This window comes from Dendropsophus ebraccatus, chromosome 11 (genome assembly GCF_027789765.1).
Source record: "Dendropsophus ebraccatus isolate aDenEbr1 chromosome 11, aDenEbr1.pat, whole genome shotgun sequence".
Lineage (NCBI taxonomy): Eukaryota > Metazoa > Chordata > Amphibia > Anura > Hylidae > Dendropsophus > Dendropsophus ebraccatus.
The window spans coordinates 91,912,138-91,932,015 of NC_091464.1; the positions used below are offsets into that span (position 1 = coordinate 91,912,138).

The 19,878-nt window shown below is 41.9% G+C and overlaps 1 protein-coding gene across 5 annotated transcripts in view; it reads right to left on the reverse strand.

Moving 5' to 3' along the window:
* The window catches only part of LSAMP (limbic system associated membrane protein), a 538,214-nt gene that overhangs the window by 256,172 nt on the left and 262,164 nt on the right, over positions 1 to 19,878 (reverse strand). For all 5 annotated transcript variants that reach the window (XM_069946378.1, XM_069946377.1, XM_069946376.1 and 2 more), the window contains exon 2: positions 19,477 to 19,709. In XM_069946378.1, coding sequence (XP_069802479.1) covers positions 19,477 to 19,709 — 233 coding nt within the window. The remainder of the gene's footprint in view (positions 1 to 19,476; positions 19,710 to 19,878) is intronic.

Here is a 19,878-nt window from a genome sequence, read left to right on the forward strand (position 1 = left end):
GTATTCAATCAAAAACATACTGTATAGTACATTCCCATACACATCCATTGTAATTCCAATGGAGTGTCCAGCAGGGGCGCACTATATATAGAATTCAATGGTACTCATTGACTTCTATATATAGTGCGCCCCTGCTGGACACTCCATTGTAATTACACCCCCGATTTGTGACGTCACGGTTTTTTAGAGAATCTGAAGTCTCCCTGATCTACTAGATTAAGGGAAATAGCCCTATATGTGCATTTCCCATAATTAATGTACATTAGAAATTTGTCTAACTTTCCGTAAGTAATAACATATTAAAAAATAGTTTTGGCCGGAAATGTCCTTTAATTGCAAACCGCACCTGAACTGGAGACAAGAGTTGTGTTGTCTCGGAAAGAAAGTGGCAATGTTTTTGTAGCACTGGATAACACCTTTAAGACATGTGAAACAGGCCAACTGCAGTCATGCCAGTATGGTGCGACGTGATGGATTTCTCCTAGAGCATTGTCACAAGCGCAAACAGACGGCATTTACAAATGAAATATCGGAGTCTGGATACAGATGACAGGAGCGACTAAAATGTTCTTAGATTACCGCTCACCGGCATCTACAATGTTGTGGTTAATGAACGAATCCTAAAACAAGATGTCAAACTGTGAAATCTCATTAGCTTCTTAAACTTTAAACACCACCTGCGTATATAATGGCAAAACCATAAAAAGACGCAACGCTTTCCAGGTAGATGTGTCGATTATGTGACACTAAGTAGCAACAGGACCAAATTCTCAAACCGCTCATTGGGATCCACATTTACACCAATGTAGGCTACAATACAGAAGGCTGCTCTAAATGTCATTGTAATGGTGAAGCTGATATACAAGAATATAACTACTATAATACTGCTCCTATATACAGGAATATAACTACTATAATACTGCTCCTATATACAGGGATATAACTACAATAATACTGCTCCTATATACAAGAATATAACTACTATAATACTGCCCCTATATACAGGAATATACTACTATAATACTGCTCCTATATACAAGAATATAACTGCTATAATACTACTCCCTATATACAGGAATATAACTACTATAATACTGCCCCCTATATACAGGAATATAACTACTATAATACTGCTCCTATATACAGGGATATAACTACTATAATACTGCCCCCTATATACAGGAATATAACTACTATAATACTGCTACTATATACAGGAATATAACTACTATAATACTGCCCCCTATATACAGGGATATAACTACTATAATACTGCTCCTATATACAGGAATATAACTACTATAATACTGCTCCTATATACAGGGATATAACTACTATAATACTGCCCCTATATACAGAAATATAACTACTATAATACTGCTCCCTATATACAGGAATATAACTACTATAATACTGCTCCTATATACAGGGATATACCTATGTATAATAGGGTAATGGTAGCCTTCTTGGGTCCTATTCTTTCTCTGCAGGATGTGGCGGTCTTGGACATATGGTTATTTTGCCCCATGTGACTGATGCCAGTGGTTAGCGCCCCCTGTTGATGAGCCATTAGAGCGTTTGTAGCTGTTACATTGTTACATCTAATCTTCATGTTACAACCTGAGTAAATTCAGCGACAATTTTCCTGTTTTTGCCAGGAAGTTTTTGTTTACCGCTCCGGATCAATGAGAGATAAAGTGCGCGGAGCTGTCATTATGTCGCCATCCATTGTGTCCTCACAGCGCGGAGTACAGCGGGGGCTTCCAGTCACTGACAATGAATAGTGTCCTCTTTCTTCCCCAGTCTTTCAGAAGAAGTGACACAGCTGCTCTGCCTCCATCCGCATACAAATAACCCATCTATCTCCGGGATTTCCTGATTTATGCCTTATCCCCGCCGGTACCTAATGATGTCCGCGGGCGGGGGACATTCTGCCAGGATCACAACTTCACCGGGGGATTTGGAGAAAGGACAAAGGGATCTGTCTGGTTGCAGTTTCTTGCCAAATGTTGAGTCTATTCCCATAGACGGGGAGCGGCCCAGCGCGGTGTCTGCCAGCCAGCTCCGGAGGAAACTTACATGGACAAAAACCAAAGATAATATTATAACTTTTCTCTTCCCAATCCGAAGAAGATGTTCCAATCCCGAATCTGTAAAGCCGTCTGTCCTCCCGTACACTATGCGGATGGACTGCACATAGAAAATCACCACCGCTAGGTGCTTGTAGGGGAACGTGGCCAAGAGTTGTAGCCCAAAAAGTGGCGGTCCTGCTGGAAATGATGCAATATTGCCCGGGGGTTTCAAGTCTCAACGTCAGTGTCCGCTGTTATACAGAAGCCATTAGTGTGCTTGGCTGAACTCACTAATCCTGGCGCTGTTTCTGTGAGTTTAAAGGGGTTATCCAGCGCTACAAAAACATGGCCACTTTCTTCCAGAGAAAGCGCCCCTCTTGTCTCCAGGTTAGGTGCGGTTAGCAAATAAGCTTCATTTACTTCAATAGAACCGAGTTACAAAACCTGCAGCCAAAATGGAGACAATAGTGATGCTGTCTCTGTAAGAAAGTGCCCATGTTTTTGTAGCGCTGGATAATCCCTTTAATTGTTATGCTAATTAGTAGTTTTAGTGCACTGGGGGCGGGACTATCACTGTTGGTGGTAGTCCCGCCCCCAGTGCGCCAAAACGCATAATAAGCATATGGATTAACACTGAAACGGCACCTAGGATGAAGGATGAAGAGACATACCTTCCTCCTCAGCATCTTCTGCTCAATAGGGACATACTAGCAGGTAAGATTCTTACAAGCTGATAGTTTTCCTAAAATGTGTATGGGATCTTGACTCCCCACTGGACAGAAGCCTCACTGACAACTTGTGCCTGCTTAGTGGAACCCATTGGGGATGTGCATTGAGGGGGGGGGGGGAGGGGTTGTTGGGAGCTCTTGGACAAACAAGCAACTTGCTCTGTATTGACAGCATAGGCATGTGTTGGCTGATCCGGACGTGCATGTGTATGAGCGGATTAAGACGTATAGCTGTTGCACAAATAAGCAGCTTTTTCCCCTATCGGAGGGGATAACCGCAGACCCTTCTACCTGCCAAAGCCAGAACTGCCTGAGACTATGCAATGTTCCTGGGGATCATCTTCTCTAGGCATCAGACTAGGCACTGACCGCTCGGACTACTGCCCTGGATCTGGGATGATGGGAGTACATAACCTGCAGCTTTCCATACCTGGAGGTGACAGCTCGGTTGAGACCATTACTATCATGTACCGGAGGACATTGACGCCTTTGATAAAGCACAAATTTTCCTATTTTAGGAGCAGAAGAAACGCGCAGAGTTTACAGAAACTCATTACTGCTCTGCCGTAGAAAAGTCAATATATATATGGCGGGGTGTGCTATCTTCTCCGGATCGGTGTGTGAGCTCCTCCAGGAAAGGCCCAGATTTCTCATCTACCAAATGAACACTGTCAAAAACTTTATTTACCGTCTGTCCTCTGACCCACGGAGGAGTCTGGGCTTTCACCTGTCACCAGATAACACAGCAGAATGACAGCGTCTGCTGAAAGGTAATTTCTGCATAATTACAAAGCTCCCGGAGTGATGTACTGATACAGCTAACGGCACAGACCAGGGGAAGGACTGCACACTAACATGGCCAGACGCAGACGTAATGCTGGATATACAGATGTGGCCTTCATTACCTTCCCTTAACTAATCCAAACTGTCCACTACCAGATAACAAACTCATCAAAGCACATCATTCTGCCATACTCTGTCCGGAGTTGTTTATGCTGGATGTGCGGCCACCCTGTGGTTGTGACGGGAATTGCAGCCTGTTGAGGATTTTGTTAGAATGTTACACTATTGCATTAAACTTGTATTATTATAAGTTGGAATCCTTAAAGTTGAAGGAAAATTTAGGGTGAACACATTTTTAAATGGGCAAAGAACTAGGCCTAAACTTGTACTCTGTAGGACTACTCATGATCAGGTATGATTGAAGGGGTACTGTCCAAAAACACTAAGCCCTTCTGTCCTAGGTGATATAATGTAACACCATAATGGATGGGCCATTGTGGTCTTTTTTCTCAATGTTGATTGAAGATGTTATTTGTTGAACAAGTCCCGTACCAATCCAAGATGGTAACTTTTCTTTCTTCAAAAGAACTGGGATTGATAATTCTTCCAATGAAAACAAGATACCACGCCCTGTTTTAGGCGGTTGCACCATAATGAATGGGTCATCTCAATCTTCAGTATGCTTTCTGCAAATTGTTTTTTCAATGTTGACTGACATGGACCATCTCACAATAGTAGCCTTGTTCTTTTACACTGGAGACCCAAGGAGGGAGTTATAATAGCGTCCAGTGTATACATACTACAAAGGTTAACAATATGGTAGCTTCGAAGCTCTTTGGGGGTGGGCGAAGGAGGACCCAGACTGGTCTCATTACCTTTGCTGATAGTTGACAGGATTTTACAAACAGAACTTGGATGGATAAGTAAATACCATTTTACCATCTTGGAAAGTCCTTGGTGGCCTTTTTGTTCTTCACTGGTAGTCTATGTGGGAGATTTAAAAGCAGCATATTTCATAGACAAAACCATGGGTCCCTGGTTGACCAAGCACTAGTTGGTCTCATTCTTTTTGTTACTGAATGGCAAGACACCTGTATTGAAAGAGAACGTATATGGATAACTGGGCCAAGAGCAAGAAATAAATAAATAAAAACACTGAGCCCTTCTGTTCTGGGGAAAGGGTGTCGTCTACATATCCCACTGGTAGCCATATACGTGTCTTCTACATATGCCATTGATTGACAGCCATATAGGTGGTCACCCAATGATTCCCATTTAAGGCTTGCATGACTTTTAGTCCAATGTTCTCTACCCTGTGGCTCTTCAACCACCAGCATGCTGAGAGTTGTAGTTTTGCGCCAGTTGGAGAGCCCCAGGTTGAGGATGGCCGCTCTAGCCTAATGATAGGATAATCCCCGGACCCTTTGCTATCATCACATCACAGGCTTATTATGCAGTGTGAGATTTTCTGCCAGGCTTCGGTCGGCCGTGTATAAATTTCCTTTTCTGAAACACTTTTCAAAGATGTTCCCGTCTTTAATGACAGCCCTATTAAGGATAAACAACTCCCTGTCGGCTGCACCCGGCCCCATCACAATAGCTGACTTTTTAACTACTGAAATAAACATTTCAGACAGAGGCTTTATAACTTTTATGTGGAGACGGCGCATCATTTGTCAGCCTCTCTCTCTCTGTCTTTGAGGTCAGAATTTTGTAAATCAAATCGGCGCCGCCATTTAGTGCTACGAAGAGTCTTGAAGGCTTATTTTTGGGCAAATGGTGAAGAACCATCATAGACAGTCACATAATATACATGTATATTAGAGACGATAATAGAGGTCTGCATTACCGATGAGGAAACAAAAGGCACAGCTTGGATCGTAGCAATTTATAAAAGACGATAGCTGAAGAATGCACAAAGAAAGAAAAAACAGAACAAATGGCGCTGCATGTGCAGATCAATATAACAGAGCATTCAGGTCTTTACAATCACAAATGCACGCTCACCTGTTGTAGTCGTACATGCTCAGGTACGACTCTAATGTGCGCACAATGTATTAAATCAGGGTCTGCTGCCGTCCACCTCCCTAGGGTCCTTTCTGGTTCCCGGTGTAGAAATCACAATTTTGTAGAATAATGGTGGATCAAACGTAGGCGCCAAAACCCTTTTTGAAAGCCAGGTTCAGATCTCCTAATTCAGAAGAAGACGCTGTCAGGATCTCTGCAGATTAGTAATCTTCTTTATTGTTTAAATGTGACGCGTTTCGGGGGTCCACCACCCCCTTCATTAGACATCTGGAGATCTGAACCTGGCTTTCAAAAAGGGTTTTGGCGCCTACGTTTGATCCACCATTATTCTACAAAATTGTGATAGCTGGCTCTGAAAGTCCATGTCCGATAGGTATTGATCAGAAACATTTATTTATCAGGACTATATTTTATCAGCCACTGCTCCAGTGGTCTACAGCTTGCCATATAGAACATGGTCATCAATTTGTTAGAACGTGTTATGTAATACTTTTCTGCAGTAGTGGCCACTAAAGGGAAAGTGGAATCAGTGGATCGTCAGGGTTTGGACTCGATCAGATGCTTTCCCCAGCCCCTTTGTCGCTCTGAAACATGAGGGGATATTAGGTGTCAGGCTCTTTCTGGTCACATATTGATGGCTTATACTTAGGATAGTACTTTACGGAAAAATCCAAAAAAGTCCCTTTAACACTTCCACTTAGGACACCCCTGTTATATAAGCCCCTGTTGGCTTCCAGGTATCAATGAAGCAGCAAACATGTATCCAACAGGGCGAAAATAGTTAAAAAAGACTAAACCTACAGCAAAACCCTGTGGTAAGTAGATGGGTATATGACGGGGCTTTCATCTCCTCATGCAGAGTTTTATCCCCTGTAGAGCTGAAATCTCCGGAGCCGTTCCCCACTGCGGCTGATCATCTGGAATTCACAAGTGCGCGGACAATATATTTATCTAAATTGTCCTATGGAGATCAATAGAAGACATTGAACATCTGTCTCAAAGTCCCACAGGGAGCTGAACTAGTCGGTTTTTGGAAAATCCTTGCTCTAAAAGATACTAAAGTTTACGGAGCAGCACAAAAGTCAACATGAGAGCCCCTCGAGGATCTCCATACTGATCATCAACTCAATTTAACTCATTTAGCTTTGGGTCTCTACTGGGCTCTCCTTGCTCTAAAGTAGTGATCCCTATGACACCAGCTCACTGTTTGGGGACCCGCTTAAAAAAGAGGCATTGGCCAAACCTAAAGAAGACCCTTGTGCTGTAACTATCAAGAGCGTATGATGTAGCACAGGAAGAGAAAAGAGCTCAGCTATAGAGATGCGCAAACTCCCAGCAAATGCTATGCTACGTGACTCAAGGACTGCTCCCATTATACCTCTCCCAGTGGTCAATCTCTATTGAGGAATCACATAGTCAGTATTGGTCCCCACAGTGCACTACTTCTCTACTATATTAAACAGACTCTCTGCCCTCCTCTCCGCTAGTTTGGCCATGGTAGCCATGGACGTCTGGTCCAACTATGGGTCCACTAATATCTCTGCACACAGCAATTTCCCTGGGTGAAGAGGCTTCCATTTTAACCATTGTGGCTGCTTCTCATCAACAACGATTATAAGATAGGAAGTCCACCGATCTTATCATCTGAAGTCTTCTTCCCCAAGTGGCGGCATGAACATACCATCTCTCCTCTCATTTCATCATCTCTCCCAACCAAGTTCCTGAACCACACAACATGGCACTCAGAATGAGGGGCTCCTAGCTAAGCCACCCATCCCTCCATTGAGTCAGTGAGAATGTGACCATACCTGTTTCTCTCCATTGGTCACTAAAACATTATCCACTAAAGATGGCCATCATAGGGCCAACAGCTGTTTACAATGTAAAGTTTGACTACAACTACATTAAAGGAGAAGTCCGGTGTTGGACATTTTTTTTAAATGAGGAGGTGGCTGAACATAACAACATGCACCTACCTCCCCGGCTCCAGCGCAGGGGTCTGCTGTCCCCCGCTCTGGCTTCTGGTCCCCTGGCCGATTCCTGGTCCGGGGACCCAGGTTGTAAAGTGGCAGCCCCAATCAGCCAGTCAGCGGGACCCTGCTACAGCCACTGACTTGTTGAGCGGGGCTGACACAATGCTGTTTCCCAGGAAACGGCTGGGGGACTAGAAACGGGGCATAGCGGAGGTAAGTGCATGTTATTATGTTTGGCCATCATCTCCTCGGCTCTTTTGAAAAAAAAAATTCTACACCAGACTTCTCCTTTAAGTCATCCTAGGTAAAGGGGACTGGGTCTTTTTGCACTTATATTTGGGGTACATTAGGGTGTGAGCCCCCTCCCCCTGGGACCTTGGTATGTGGTTATATGTTAAATCCTGTCATATGTGAATAAAACATGAGAAGAACAATCCACTTAGCCTTTCGAATGTCTTAGAAGACTCCCTGACCTCCATTGAATATACATTAGAGAAGGTCAACGCTTAGCAGATTATGGAGGCCACCAGTTATATAAAGCCTGCAGACCCTGGAGGCCCCCGGCCTCTACGTTATGTTATCGTTTGATTCCAGAAAACCTCATTGGGGTCACGGGGAGATAAATCTGCTGTTTCTGTAAGGCATTATCTCTATGGAGGGCAGCGATTAATTCTGGAAGGTTTCTATTAGCTCTTTAGGGGAATCCATCTTGTATCCATTGAACGTGTGGTTATTCTGCTGAGAAGTAATGGTTTTATTACTCGCTACAGTATCCAAAATAAGGAGATAAATCTAAGATTGCCAATATCCTAATTCTCCTTGCTAGGAGGGAAGCGAGGTATGTGTCCATGACGGACAGGACAGGCCTCCACTTTGTGTAATATGTCATTTACTTTCGATTAGCTCTTCAGTAGGGAATACGGATCAGATAGAAATGCTCATTGCAGGGAGATCTATTTACTCGGTGTGATGCTAAATGATGGATTCAGCATTGGCGTAATCACTTATGGCGGCGGCGGTGACGGCGCTGACTTCATTACTAATGGTTATTTTGCATTTGCTTAACTGGTTGGCAGAAAGGTTATTAATGGGAGTCGGATCCGTCTCAGTTCATTAATGCAACTTAATTCTCCGGTCTGTAAACAGCTTCTTTACTGAGAAAATTATAGCCTGACTGCAAAGCGCACAGCCGGACATCACAGCGACACCAACGCACCGCGAGACGGAGAAACCGAGGAAGGAAACCAAGATAATCCCACCTGAAGCTTCTATTAGTATCTGTCAGGTCACTGGTTAATAGACCACTACATTTGCTATCTATCTATCTCCTATCTATCTATCTATCTATCTATCTATCTATCTATCTATCTATTTATCTCCTATCTATCTATCTATCTATCTATCTATCTATCTATCTATCATCTATCTATCTATCTATCTATCTATCATCTATCTATCTATCTATCTATCTATCTATCTCCTATCTATCTATCTATCTATCTATCATCTATCTATCTATCTATCTATCTATCTATCATCTATCTATCTATCTATCTATCTATCTATCTATCTATCTATCTATCTATCACCTATCTATCTATCTCCTATCTATCTATCTATCTATCTATCTCCTATCTATCTATCTATCTATCTATCTATCTATCTATCTCCTATCTATCTATCTCCTATCTATCTATCTATCTCCTATCTATCTATCTATCTATCTATCTATCTATCTATCTATCTCCTATCTATCTATCTATCTATCTATCTATCTATCTATCTCCTATCTATCTATCTATCTATCTATCTATCTATCTCCTATCTATCTGTCTATCTATCTATCTATCTCCTATCTATCTATCTATCTATCTATCTATCTATCTATCTATTTATTTCCTATCTATGTATCTATCTATCTATCTATCTATCTATCTATCTATCTATCTACCTATCTCCTATGTATTATCTATCTATCTATCTATCTATCTATCTATCTATCTATCTATCTATCTATCTATCTCTATCTATCTATCTATCTCCTATGTATTATCTATCTATCTCCTATCTATCTATCTATCTATCTATCTATCTATCTATCTATCTATCTATCTCCTATGTATTATCTATCTATCTATCTATCTATCTATCTCCTATGTATTATCTATCTATCTATCTATCTATCTATCTATCTATCTATCTATCTATCTATCTATCTATCTCCTATGTATTATCTATCTCCTATCTATCTATCTATCTATCATCTATCTATCTATCTATCTATCTATCTATCTATCTATCTATCTCCTATCTATCTATCTATCTATCTATCTATCTATCTATCTATCTATCTCCTATCTATCTCCTATCTATCTATCTATCTATCTATCTATCTATCTCCTATCTATCTCCTATCTATCTATCTATCTATCTATCTATCTATCTATCTATCTATCTATCTCCTATCTATCTATCTATCTATCTATCTATCTATTATTTATCTATAATCTATTTATCTCCTATCTATCTATCTATCTATCTATCTATCTATCTATCTATCTCCTATCTATCTATGTATTATCTATCTATCTATCTATCTATCTATCTATCTATCTATCTATTATTTATCTATAATCTATCTATCTCCTGTCTTTCCCTGTGCAGGATAATATACATGACATAGATAAGAGGTAGGAGCTGATATGATATATGGCCCATACAGTGATGGGGACTGTAGGATACAGTATGTAGGTGATGATGCTTCTCTATCTCTCACTCTAGATGTATCTGGAATGTTCTCTGTGTTCTGATCTCTGTGGTCACCATACTGATAGAGGGTGAGGTATACGTACTGCACTGAGGTATATAGTGATCCCGGCCTCTGCACAGTGAATGCCGGTGTCACCTCCATGAGGCCGGTGTCAGAGATGGGATCAGGTGACAGATTCTCCTCAGGATTTTTATACGTCCTATAAACGTTAAAGTGAAGATCCAATAAAATATGAGATTTATTGCTATGTAGTCACGTAAAAAAGACGGCGCTGTCAGCAGATGGAGGGCACTAGGACTCATCCACCACCCAGAGTATAGCAGACTATACCATACACATCATCCAGGATCTCACACAGTAATGCAGCCACCACAACCCCTCTGACAGGTGATAATACCGGGGGTTAGAACACGCCTTTAACCTGCCTATAGACATTAGTAGTTGAATTGACTCTCAGGTGGGAATGTGATGTGGATGAGTCTCAGGATTGGACAGGATGGATGTTTTTGGCCATGAAAATGAGAACAAATGTTTTTAGGACGCTTGGGTCAAAGCCTTTTTACACATCACATATCTAGAACCAATGGCGACCAATAATGAATATAGCCGATATTATCCAACATTACTACCACCAATGTTATCCAATCACAACTAATAGCATCCATTATCATCATAGTCAATGTCATCTAATACTACTATCACCTAAGTCATCCAATATCACATAGCCAATGTCATCCAATACTGATTACCACCAATGTTATCCAATATTACCATCACCAATGTCATGCAGTATTACATAGCCAATGTCATCCAATACTGATCACCACCAATGTCATCCAATATTACCATCACCAATGTCATGCAATATTACATAGCCAATGTCATCCAATACTGATCACCACCAATGTCATCCAATATTACCATCACCAATGTCATGCAGTATTACATAGCCAATGTCATCCAATACTGATCACCACCAATGTCATCCAATATTACCATCACCAATGTCATGCAGTATTACATAGCAAATGTTATCCAATAATGATGATCTCTAATGTCCTCCAATACTGATCACCACCAATGTCCTCCAATACTGATCACCACCAATGTCCTCCAATACTGGCCACCAATGTCATCCAATATTACCATCCAATATTACCATGCAACATTACATAGCGAAAGTCATCCAATATTGATCACCACCAATGTCATCCAATATTACCATACCAAATGTCATCAAAAACTGATCATCACCAATGTCATCCTACACATCTGAGTCCCATTATTACGACTACGTCTTGAGCCGAAGGTTATCTTCTTCCATGATTAGTTAAGAGTTGTCTTCTCTGGTGATCGGTAAAGGGTTGACTTCTCTAATGATTGGTAAAGGATTGTCTTTTCCGATGAGTCACCTTTTCTGCTTTATAGAACGGATGGACATTGGTGTGTCCAGAGAGAAACATAAGAAAAAAAATCACCTTGGAGCCATTTCTTGAAGAACCCGAGCTGGTGGTGGAAGTGTTATGGTCTGGGAAATGTTCTCTTGGCATCTCTGGCCCACTTATCCTTGTGGTGGTGATCTCACCTGATCTGGGTATAAATCCATTCCTGCAGATCACGTACACCCCATACATGCTGATTATCTCAGGTGAGAATGTCCAGCAAGAGAATACGACTCAAGAACATTGGTTTAAAGAGCGAGACCAAGAGTCTCCATCCCTCTAGAACCTGAGGGGACCGTCTCACATCTGACCTCACTCATTATGGCACTAACAGCATGATCAGCTGATCATTGCTGTCCTGTTTACAACAACTCGAGCAAACAACTAATTTTCCTATCATCCATGAGATGGCCAACCCACCCCTAATGTCTATGAACAGTGTGAGGGTCCGTTAATAATGAGCGCCCCCTATAACAGATATACCGTCACTCCTTGCATGATTAAAGCCTTCACACAACCATCAGGGGAGATAATGCACATGCAGTTAGTACACAGCACGGTCACTTCTAGACGGCTGAAATGATGAGAACTAAATTAGAGGAGTCCCATAAGGGCCCTGACTAAACAGATAACTCAAAGGAGCCTCAGTGACCGCGGCCCCATCTTCTGCCCGACTCACAGATCATTAAAAATATCTGCCATTTCTGATCTTCTCTTCCTTACAAACATGAAACAGAAGAGATGTAGAGTGTAATGTGAGCGGGCGTGCGCGGGGAAGATCACGCGGGCCGGGAACTGTTGGCATACACCAGACATGTTGGGAGTTTAATTAGGCCGGCGGGTTCCACTTTTATGTGAGAACTAATGAAAATGGGCCGATCTGACGGTTTCTGGGGAAAATAATTATCCGTCTTTTTATTATTATTATTTCATGGCGGCTTAAGTAAAGTTCTCATTTCAGGAAGGTTTTGTATTTTTTTTATTATTTTTTATTCCAGCCTTAAATTAATTGAATGGCAGCAGATTTAATAATAGGAGATGTGTCTGATCGGAGGGGATGACTCACAAAGGTGGAGGAATTACTCACAGTCTCTACATCAATCCAATGCAGATTTGATTTTTATGGCGTTTTTTTGTCATCAGGACCCAACAAAGTAGAACCTTTGACCCTGTAGAAATGGTAAGAACGATAGCCTATTACGGTAAGAATCATCTTCAACCTCATTTTTTCAACAAAATCCCATGTGGTCCCAAAAAAGACCACCAGAAGAGGAAACTAGGCCCCCTACTGTGCATCTATGTTTATGGGTCAACACATGGGTCAAAGACAATAGAAAAGAGGGGCCCAATGTGGCTCTAAAAAAACACATTAAAAACTCTTACAATAAGATATCTTTCTCCTCCCTTATATGAATAGGAAAAGGTATCTTCTATATTTGCCCAGGGAGGTAGCCATTCCCCTTGCCCTCCTGGGTCCAGTGCTAAAGCATATGAAACTAGGGGAGAGGCTTACTTAAGCCCCTATTACACGAGGCGACAAGAGGGAGCAAGCGATCCCCGACCTGTTAGGTCAGCGCTCACTTGCTCCTCGTTCCCTGCCGCCACTATTACATGTGGGTAAGAGTCAAGGGGGCTGGGGAGTGTCTCAGGGAGCTGCAGGGGGCGGCTGCCTGAATGATCTAGGGATCATCCAGGCAGCCCCCGCAGCTCCCCGCATAGAAGATAGCGGCGGTCTGCTGCTATTTTATTCATTGATGTTTCAACATGTTGAAAGACAACGATCAGCCGACATCGTGCATGATCGTACATGTTGTCTTCTTAACACACGCTGATTCTCAGCTGTAACGTTTGGATCGGCCGAATACGGTTGATAATCGCTTTGTATAATAGGGCCTTTAGCTTGTTGTGTCTCGGGCTGGGTATCAGATTTCTATACAGTACTTCAGTGATGCAGCAAGGTGTTTGTATGTCTCACATAATGTCCTGGCTGCCTGGTCTGGAATGGGCCTGGTCTGTAGTCTGATTAGTTCTGGGGTCTAGTAGTAGTAGGTTTTTTAAGTATAAAGGCTGGAGATGGTTACAGAAGTGAGCAGCCAAAGACGTCATGCCAACAAAGTCACCAAAGACGTTGCGGCACTCTGGTAGGTGCTCTTCCCTGGGTACAGTGCCTTGTACACTATCAGGCCATACAGTAGAGACTGTGTCCGCTATTGCAGTTTTGTTCCAAGAAGATTACTATGTGAAGTAGAAAGTAGGCTCCAATGCCAGCGGAATAGGGTGAAATAAGGGTCAATGGGCATTTTTCGTCATGCCGGAGCCATATGTTTGGTCCCGGTTCAAGTCCCTTGTTTCACCTGACTATGGCCGAATTCATCAAAATGCCCACATCCCATTCTGCCTCCTCTCCCGTCACCACAGATGACTTTTCAATATACATTGTTCTTTGGTAATCACACGCGGCGGCTCAGTCACGGTTCTTACAAATCCATCTCAGGCCTTGAAATATGACCGAGCGCCGCTGAGTTACCTTGAAATAATAATGATAATAATTCATTCGCTTACAGAGGTGCCAGTGAACTCAATTCTGTGCCGGGGAACTTCAAGGCCCGGTGAGAGGAGGTTCTCAGCCAAATTGTGCTATTCTTAAAAAGAAATCTACAACTCGTTTTTTTTTTCCTGTCTGGGAAATTCCAGCGAGAGTGTGAAAATTTATGTAGAAAATACAAAGCGAGACGAATGCGAAGCAACAAGAATCCTTGAGAGTTCAAGTATCGGGCCACACGATGGTGGAGATACTGTGGACTCTACCAGTCGATTGTCGATTTGTGGTGTAAAAAAGTAGCAGAGCTGAATATGTCATTTAGGCTAATAAGATTGATTGAGTGGGAACCATGGTAATTGAGTTAACATAGTAGGTTACCGTATAACTCTGCTATCTGTATTACAGACTCCTATCTAGACACTCATTTTTGGAGTTTCCATTGGTCGGTAGAGAGATTCATCATGATGAAGGGCCTCTTCACAACCTACTGTACCCAGCAAAGATTGGACGAACCTCCATTTGTATCCATTTAACCTACTTAGATGTTGTAGTCAATAGTGATCATGGCATTAAAGTTCTTATAAAATGAGTGTACTCCCTTGGCAGCCTGACTGGTGCTCTGCAATGTGACTTGGAAGTGCTGATAGGCAGTCATGGCCACTGGAATCCGAACAAAGGTCCTAAGGTCCGCAACTCTGCTATTAGGCCTCAGAACCTAATATGATGCCAAAACAGACAGGCATAATACATGGCAACTAATAAGTACTGCAATGTTTTAGAGATGCAAGAAAACTGCAAAAAAATTATGTTTTTTTTTTCTTTTTACAAAATGCTATGTTTTGGGGAAAAAAATTACACACTATTGGTCTCATCATATACACACTACAATGAAACGATAACATTCTAATAGTATCCCATCAGTTGCTATAAAAATCAGAATTTTTATACTGGCTCTCAAAAAACTGAATAAAAAGTGATCAAAAAGTCAAAAATCTAAAAAAAAATACTCTATGTATCCTAAAATAGACGCCAATGAGAAAGTAATAAATACATAAATTAATACAGCCGTCATGTAGCATCTTCCATGCAAAAAAATCTAAATGATCAGAGGGTTGGTCTGATCCCCAGGAAATGGGATGGTTTTAAATTTCAATGTCCAATAGCTGCAGAGTGTTTCGGCAACATCAGAGACATCGTGCCGCCATTGGACATCACATGCGGGCGTCTTGGAAATGATACTTCCAAGACGTGGAATGACAGGAAGAACAGGATTTTACTGTGAAAATATTATAAAGCGTAAACTAAGCTAAAACCCTCCATACATTTGGTCGTGTTGTAATATTGCCCTTACACTGATCCTCAACTGGATTCAATAGACCGGGAGCTGCATCTTAATACAAGGACCTCCTTCAAGAAATAAGAAATTCTTAAGGGTTAATTTTCTAAACATACAAAGTTCCCGCCATAAACATATAAACAGTATAAATAGAACATAAAGGTCACAATGTAGGAAGCTGGGGCTCTTCCCATGTATTTCATCCACACGAGTATTTTTACCTTCCCAGGTGTTATTATTTATCGGTGATGTATCTAGGCTCTGAAGATCTATAGGAGGTCGGGTGGTGTCACCATAATGAACCGAGGGGCCGGTTACCCCGGACCATTAACTAGACCTGTCAAGACTCTGTTTGTGTTCAGCGAGCCCGGTCCAATTACATATCCCACCAAGTGGTGAGGACAACCTTACTGACACCGGCTGCTAATTTAAGGATTTATGTCACATGGCTGGGACTCACATGTTTCCGGACATCCATCATCCTTACAGCCCCTAATTGAATAGTATGATCCTGTGTATTATACACATATGGACGACTCTATATACTGCTATTTTAGGTGACTTCACATCAACATTTCTATAACCTTTGGTGACGCATTTTGACTGTGAAACCTGTTGATTTTTGATCATTAATAAAGCAATTGATCATTGTTTCTCCTGGGCAGCGTGCGCCCTAAGTATATACTATACATAATGTATATAAGTATATACTGTACATAATGTGTCATTGCTAATTATTTGTGTTGAAATTAACTGTCTGTGTTTCTTCACTAGTGCAATCAAAGTGAACACTCCATATTTTAGCAAACTCTGCCCTTTGTTTGGAACTTTAGCTACTATTCTAGTTATTTTAGTTATATGTACAGTAAGACTAATTTGTATTTGAAGTGTTAAACAGCACACCAGATGGACAGGAGTGGTATTGTAGGTACTGATTTCTGAGCAGCACACCAGATGGACAACAGTGGTATTGCAGGTAATGATTTCTGAACAGCACACCAGATGGGCAGGAGTGGTATTGCAGGTAATGATTTCTGAGCAGCACACCAGATGGACAACAGTGGTATTGCAGGTAATGATTTCTGAACAGCACACTAGATGGACAGGGGTGGTATTCCAGGTACTGATTTCTGAAAAGCACACCAGATGGACATAAGTGGTATTGCAGGTAATTACAGCACACTAGATGGACAGGGGTGGTATTCCAGGTACTGATTTCTGAACAGCACACCAAAAGAACAGGAGTGGTATTGCAGGTAATGATTTCTAAACAGCACACCAGATTGTCAGGAGTGGTATTGTAAGTCATGGCTCTAAAAGAAACTATTCTGACCTGTTTGATCTGCTGCTGTTGAGAAGGTTTCCTGATCCATTGCTGCTGCTGTTCAGATAATGCCTGGTCCCCCAGCTCAGTATTCCATAATCTTGATTTCTATATGGCTACTTAGCCAATCACTGCTCGCATCAGTGACCAACCTCCACCAGTGATTGGCTGAGCGGAAACTTCCTGGTATGGAGTGTGACATCAGGAAGTGTTGAGCAGTGGGGACCAGACACCATCTGAACAGAAGCAGCAGCAGTAGTGGTGAATAGGAGAGGTCAGTACAAGTTTTTAATAATTTTTTTTGAAGTCATAACAATGAGTCATGTGCTTTCACAGATCAGTGCCTTTAATGCAAAAAATTTTAATTTTTTTGATGAGTTATTCATATTACAAGACCTAAAAGCAAGTCCTGCTGGGTAGAGTGACATTTACAGCTGTCCCCTGAGATCTGACAAATGAGATTTCCGTATTCACAGACGTACATCCCATTAAGTGACAATTTAGGGTGAAAAAGAATTTTTCTCCGCACGATTCAACAATTATTCTACACGTAATGATGGGGGGGTAGAAACTTTCCACACAAAGTCTTTTTGTTCATCTCTCAGCCATTAATTATTAATGCTGAATCAGCAGATTACATTTTGGATTACATTTAATTTCATTTCAATTTGATTCATGCCGGAGATAGAATCACAAAACCTAAAGGGAAAGCTGAAAAGTTAATGTTATAATATAGGTTATCCAAAGTGATGGAACTGTGATGGGCTGAAGATAACCTCCGATAAACTCTGATGGGCCCTGATAACCTCCAATGACCTCCGATGGGCCCTGATAACCTCCAATAACCTCCGATGGGCACTGATAACCTTTGATGACCTCCTATGGGCCCTGATAACCTCTGATGAACTCCTATGGGCCCTGATAACCTCTGATGAACTCCTATGGGCCCTGATAACCTTTGATGACCTCCTATGGGCCCTGATAACCTTTGATGACCTCCAATGGGCCCTGATAACCTTTCATGACCTCCGATGGGCCCTGATAACCTTTGACGACCTCCGATGGGCCCTGATAACCTCCGATGACTTCTAATTACCTGTGATTGGGCTCCTAGAGGAATATTGCCAAGTGGAAGGATCATCTATGGTCCATATGGTTCAGTCCAAATCTCTTTTTTTTCTCTGTCAAAATCTGAGTATCTAGCCACCATATTCAAAATCTATGCAACTGGCCACTGTATAAGTCTCATATTGTTTGTTTTTAGGGGTTGGGTCAAGCAGATTGTTTTTGAGTGTTGTGTAGTGTTGAATGGAGTTACCGAACTGTCCAAGTTTCACAACGTTCTCCAAACCCAAACGTTGGGCATTTGACTCCTGGCAGGTGAAGAAGTTGGATGCCGCCCTAGGACCACCAAGAAAACACGGATACAGCTAGCCATGACTTCTCCAGCTTTCGGGAGTGAAATGCTGTACATTTGGGTTCGGAGAATGTTTCCGGACTTGAACAGTTCCGCAACTTGGCTCTAAAGTATTTTTTAGGTTATGAAAAAAAGTTATTGAGGGTTCAAGCACCTAAAATGACAGGAATGTTAATGTAAGGATCCGAAGAAGTAATTCCTGCAGAGTTTAGTCCTAGCAGATGGAGGGTCATAGGTAGTCCCAAGTCCAGGACTTTATGAACCATACCGGTTACACCACATCCTTGTCATTACCAGTAGTTATGGTTTCCCTATTTAGTAAGCTGCTCATCATATTTTGGGAAAGGTAAGGATGGACACATGTAGGTCCCCATGTGGTGGTGCGCTATTTTTGGAGGAACTCAGCTATGTCTTTTTAGTCCTGGTTGAGTTAAAGGGGTTATCCAGCGCTACAAAAAACATGGACACTTTCCCGCTCTCTTGTCTGCAGATTGGGAGGGGTTTAAAACTCAGTTCCATTGAAGTAAATGGAGCTTAATTGCAAACAACACCTGACCTGGAGACAAGAGAGGGGGGAAAGTGGGCGTGTTTTTGTAGCGTTGGATAACCCCTTTAAGCTGGATAAACCTGCCAATTTTGATTGCACTGACTGTAATAGATGTGGCCACATGTAGATATATTTAGCTTAAACACCTCCAGACACAGTATTGTTATAATATCCTTTTATTTTTCTCATAGCTGGGCACCTTGTGTCATTTATCTTGGGGGCAAGCTGACTATGCCCAAAAACAGAGGATATCAGAGAAAAGAGGGATCAGCATGTTACACTTCATAATCCCAAATGCTTTGCTCTTATGGGAGATAAGCCGTCACCACCACAGGTGTAAAGGTGCGCATATTGAGATGATATGCTTACTCTACCAAGCTGAGCATGCATGTGTAAGGGGCATACAGCTTGTTATACAGGCATTTGACAACTCTTAAAGGTATACGGCAGACATTTTGACCATGTATCAGATACCAGTACAGGAATATAAAAGGACAGGGGTGAATGTTCCTACCTTGGACAATCAGATAGACCTGGGTGGTCTTAGTGTGATGTTGGGTCTGCACCGAGCAGGTATAGGGTCCCTCGTCATAGACGTCCACTTTCTGGATGCGGAGACTGTACTCCAGGACGCTTCTCTTGTCCAGTTCTACCCGGGGGTCCAGAGACCATTTGTCCTGTCCGGCAAAAATAATGCCTGAGCGGTTCAGCCATGCCACCTTGGAGCTCTTGTCTTCTATGAAACATCTAAAGGACAAAAGAGGAATAATATATTACAATGGGGAAGAAAGTGACATAGCGGTCGTATTACACTGACAGCACATAAACACATAATGGGAAAATGTATTCCTCTGTCCTATAGTAAGGTTTTCCTTGTTGTCCATGGCAACCAGTCACAGATCCCATAGTAACCAGT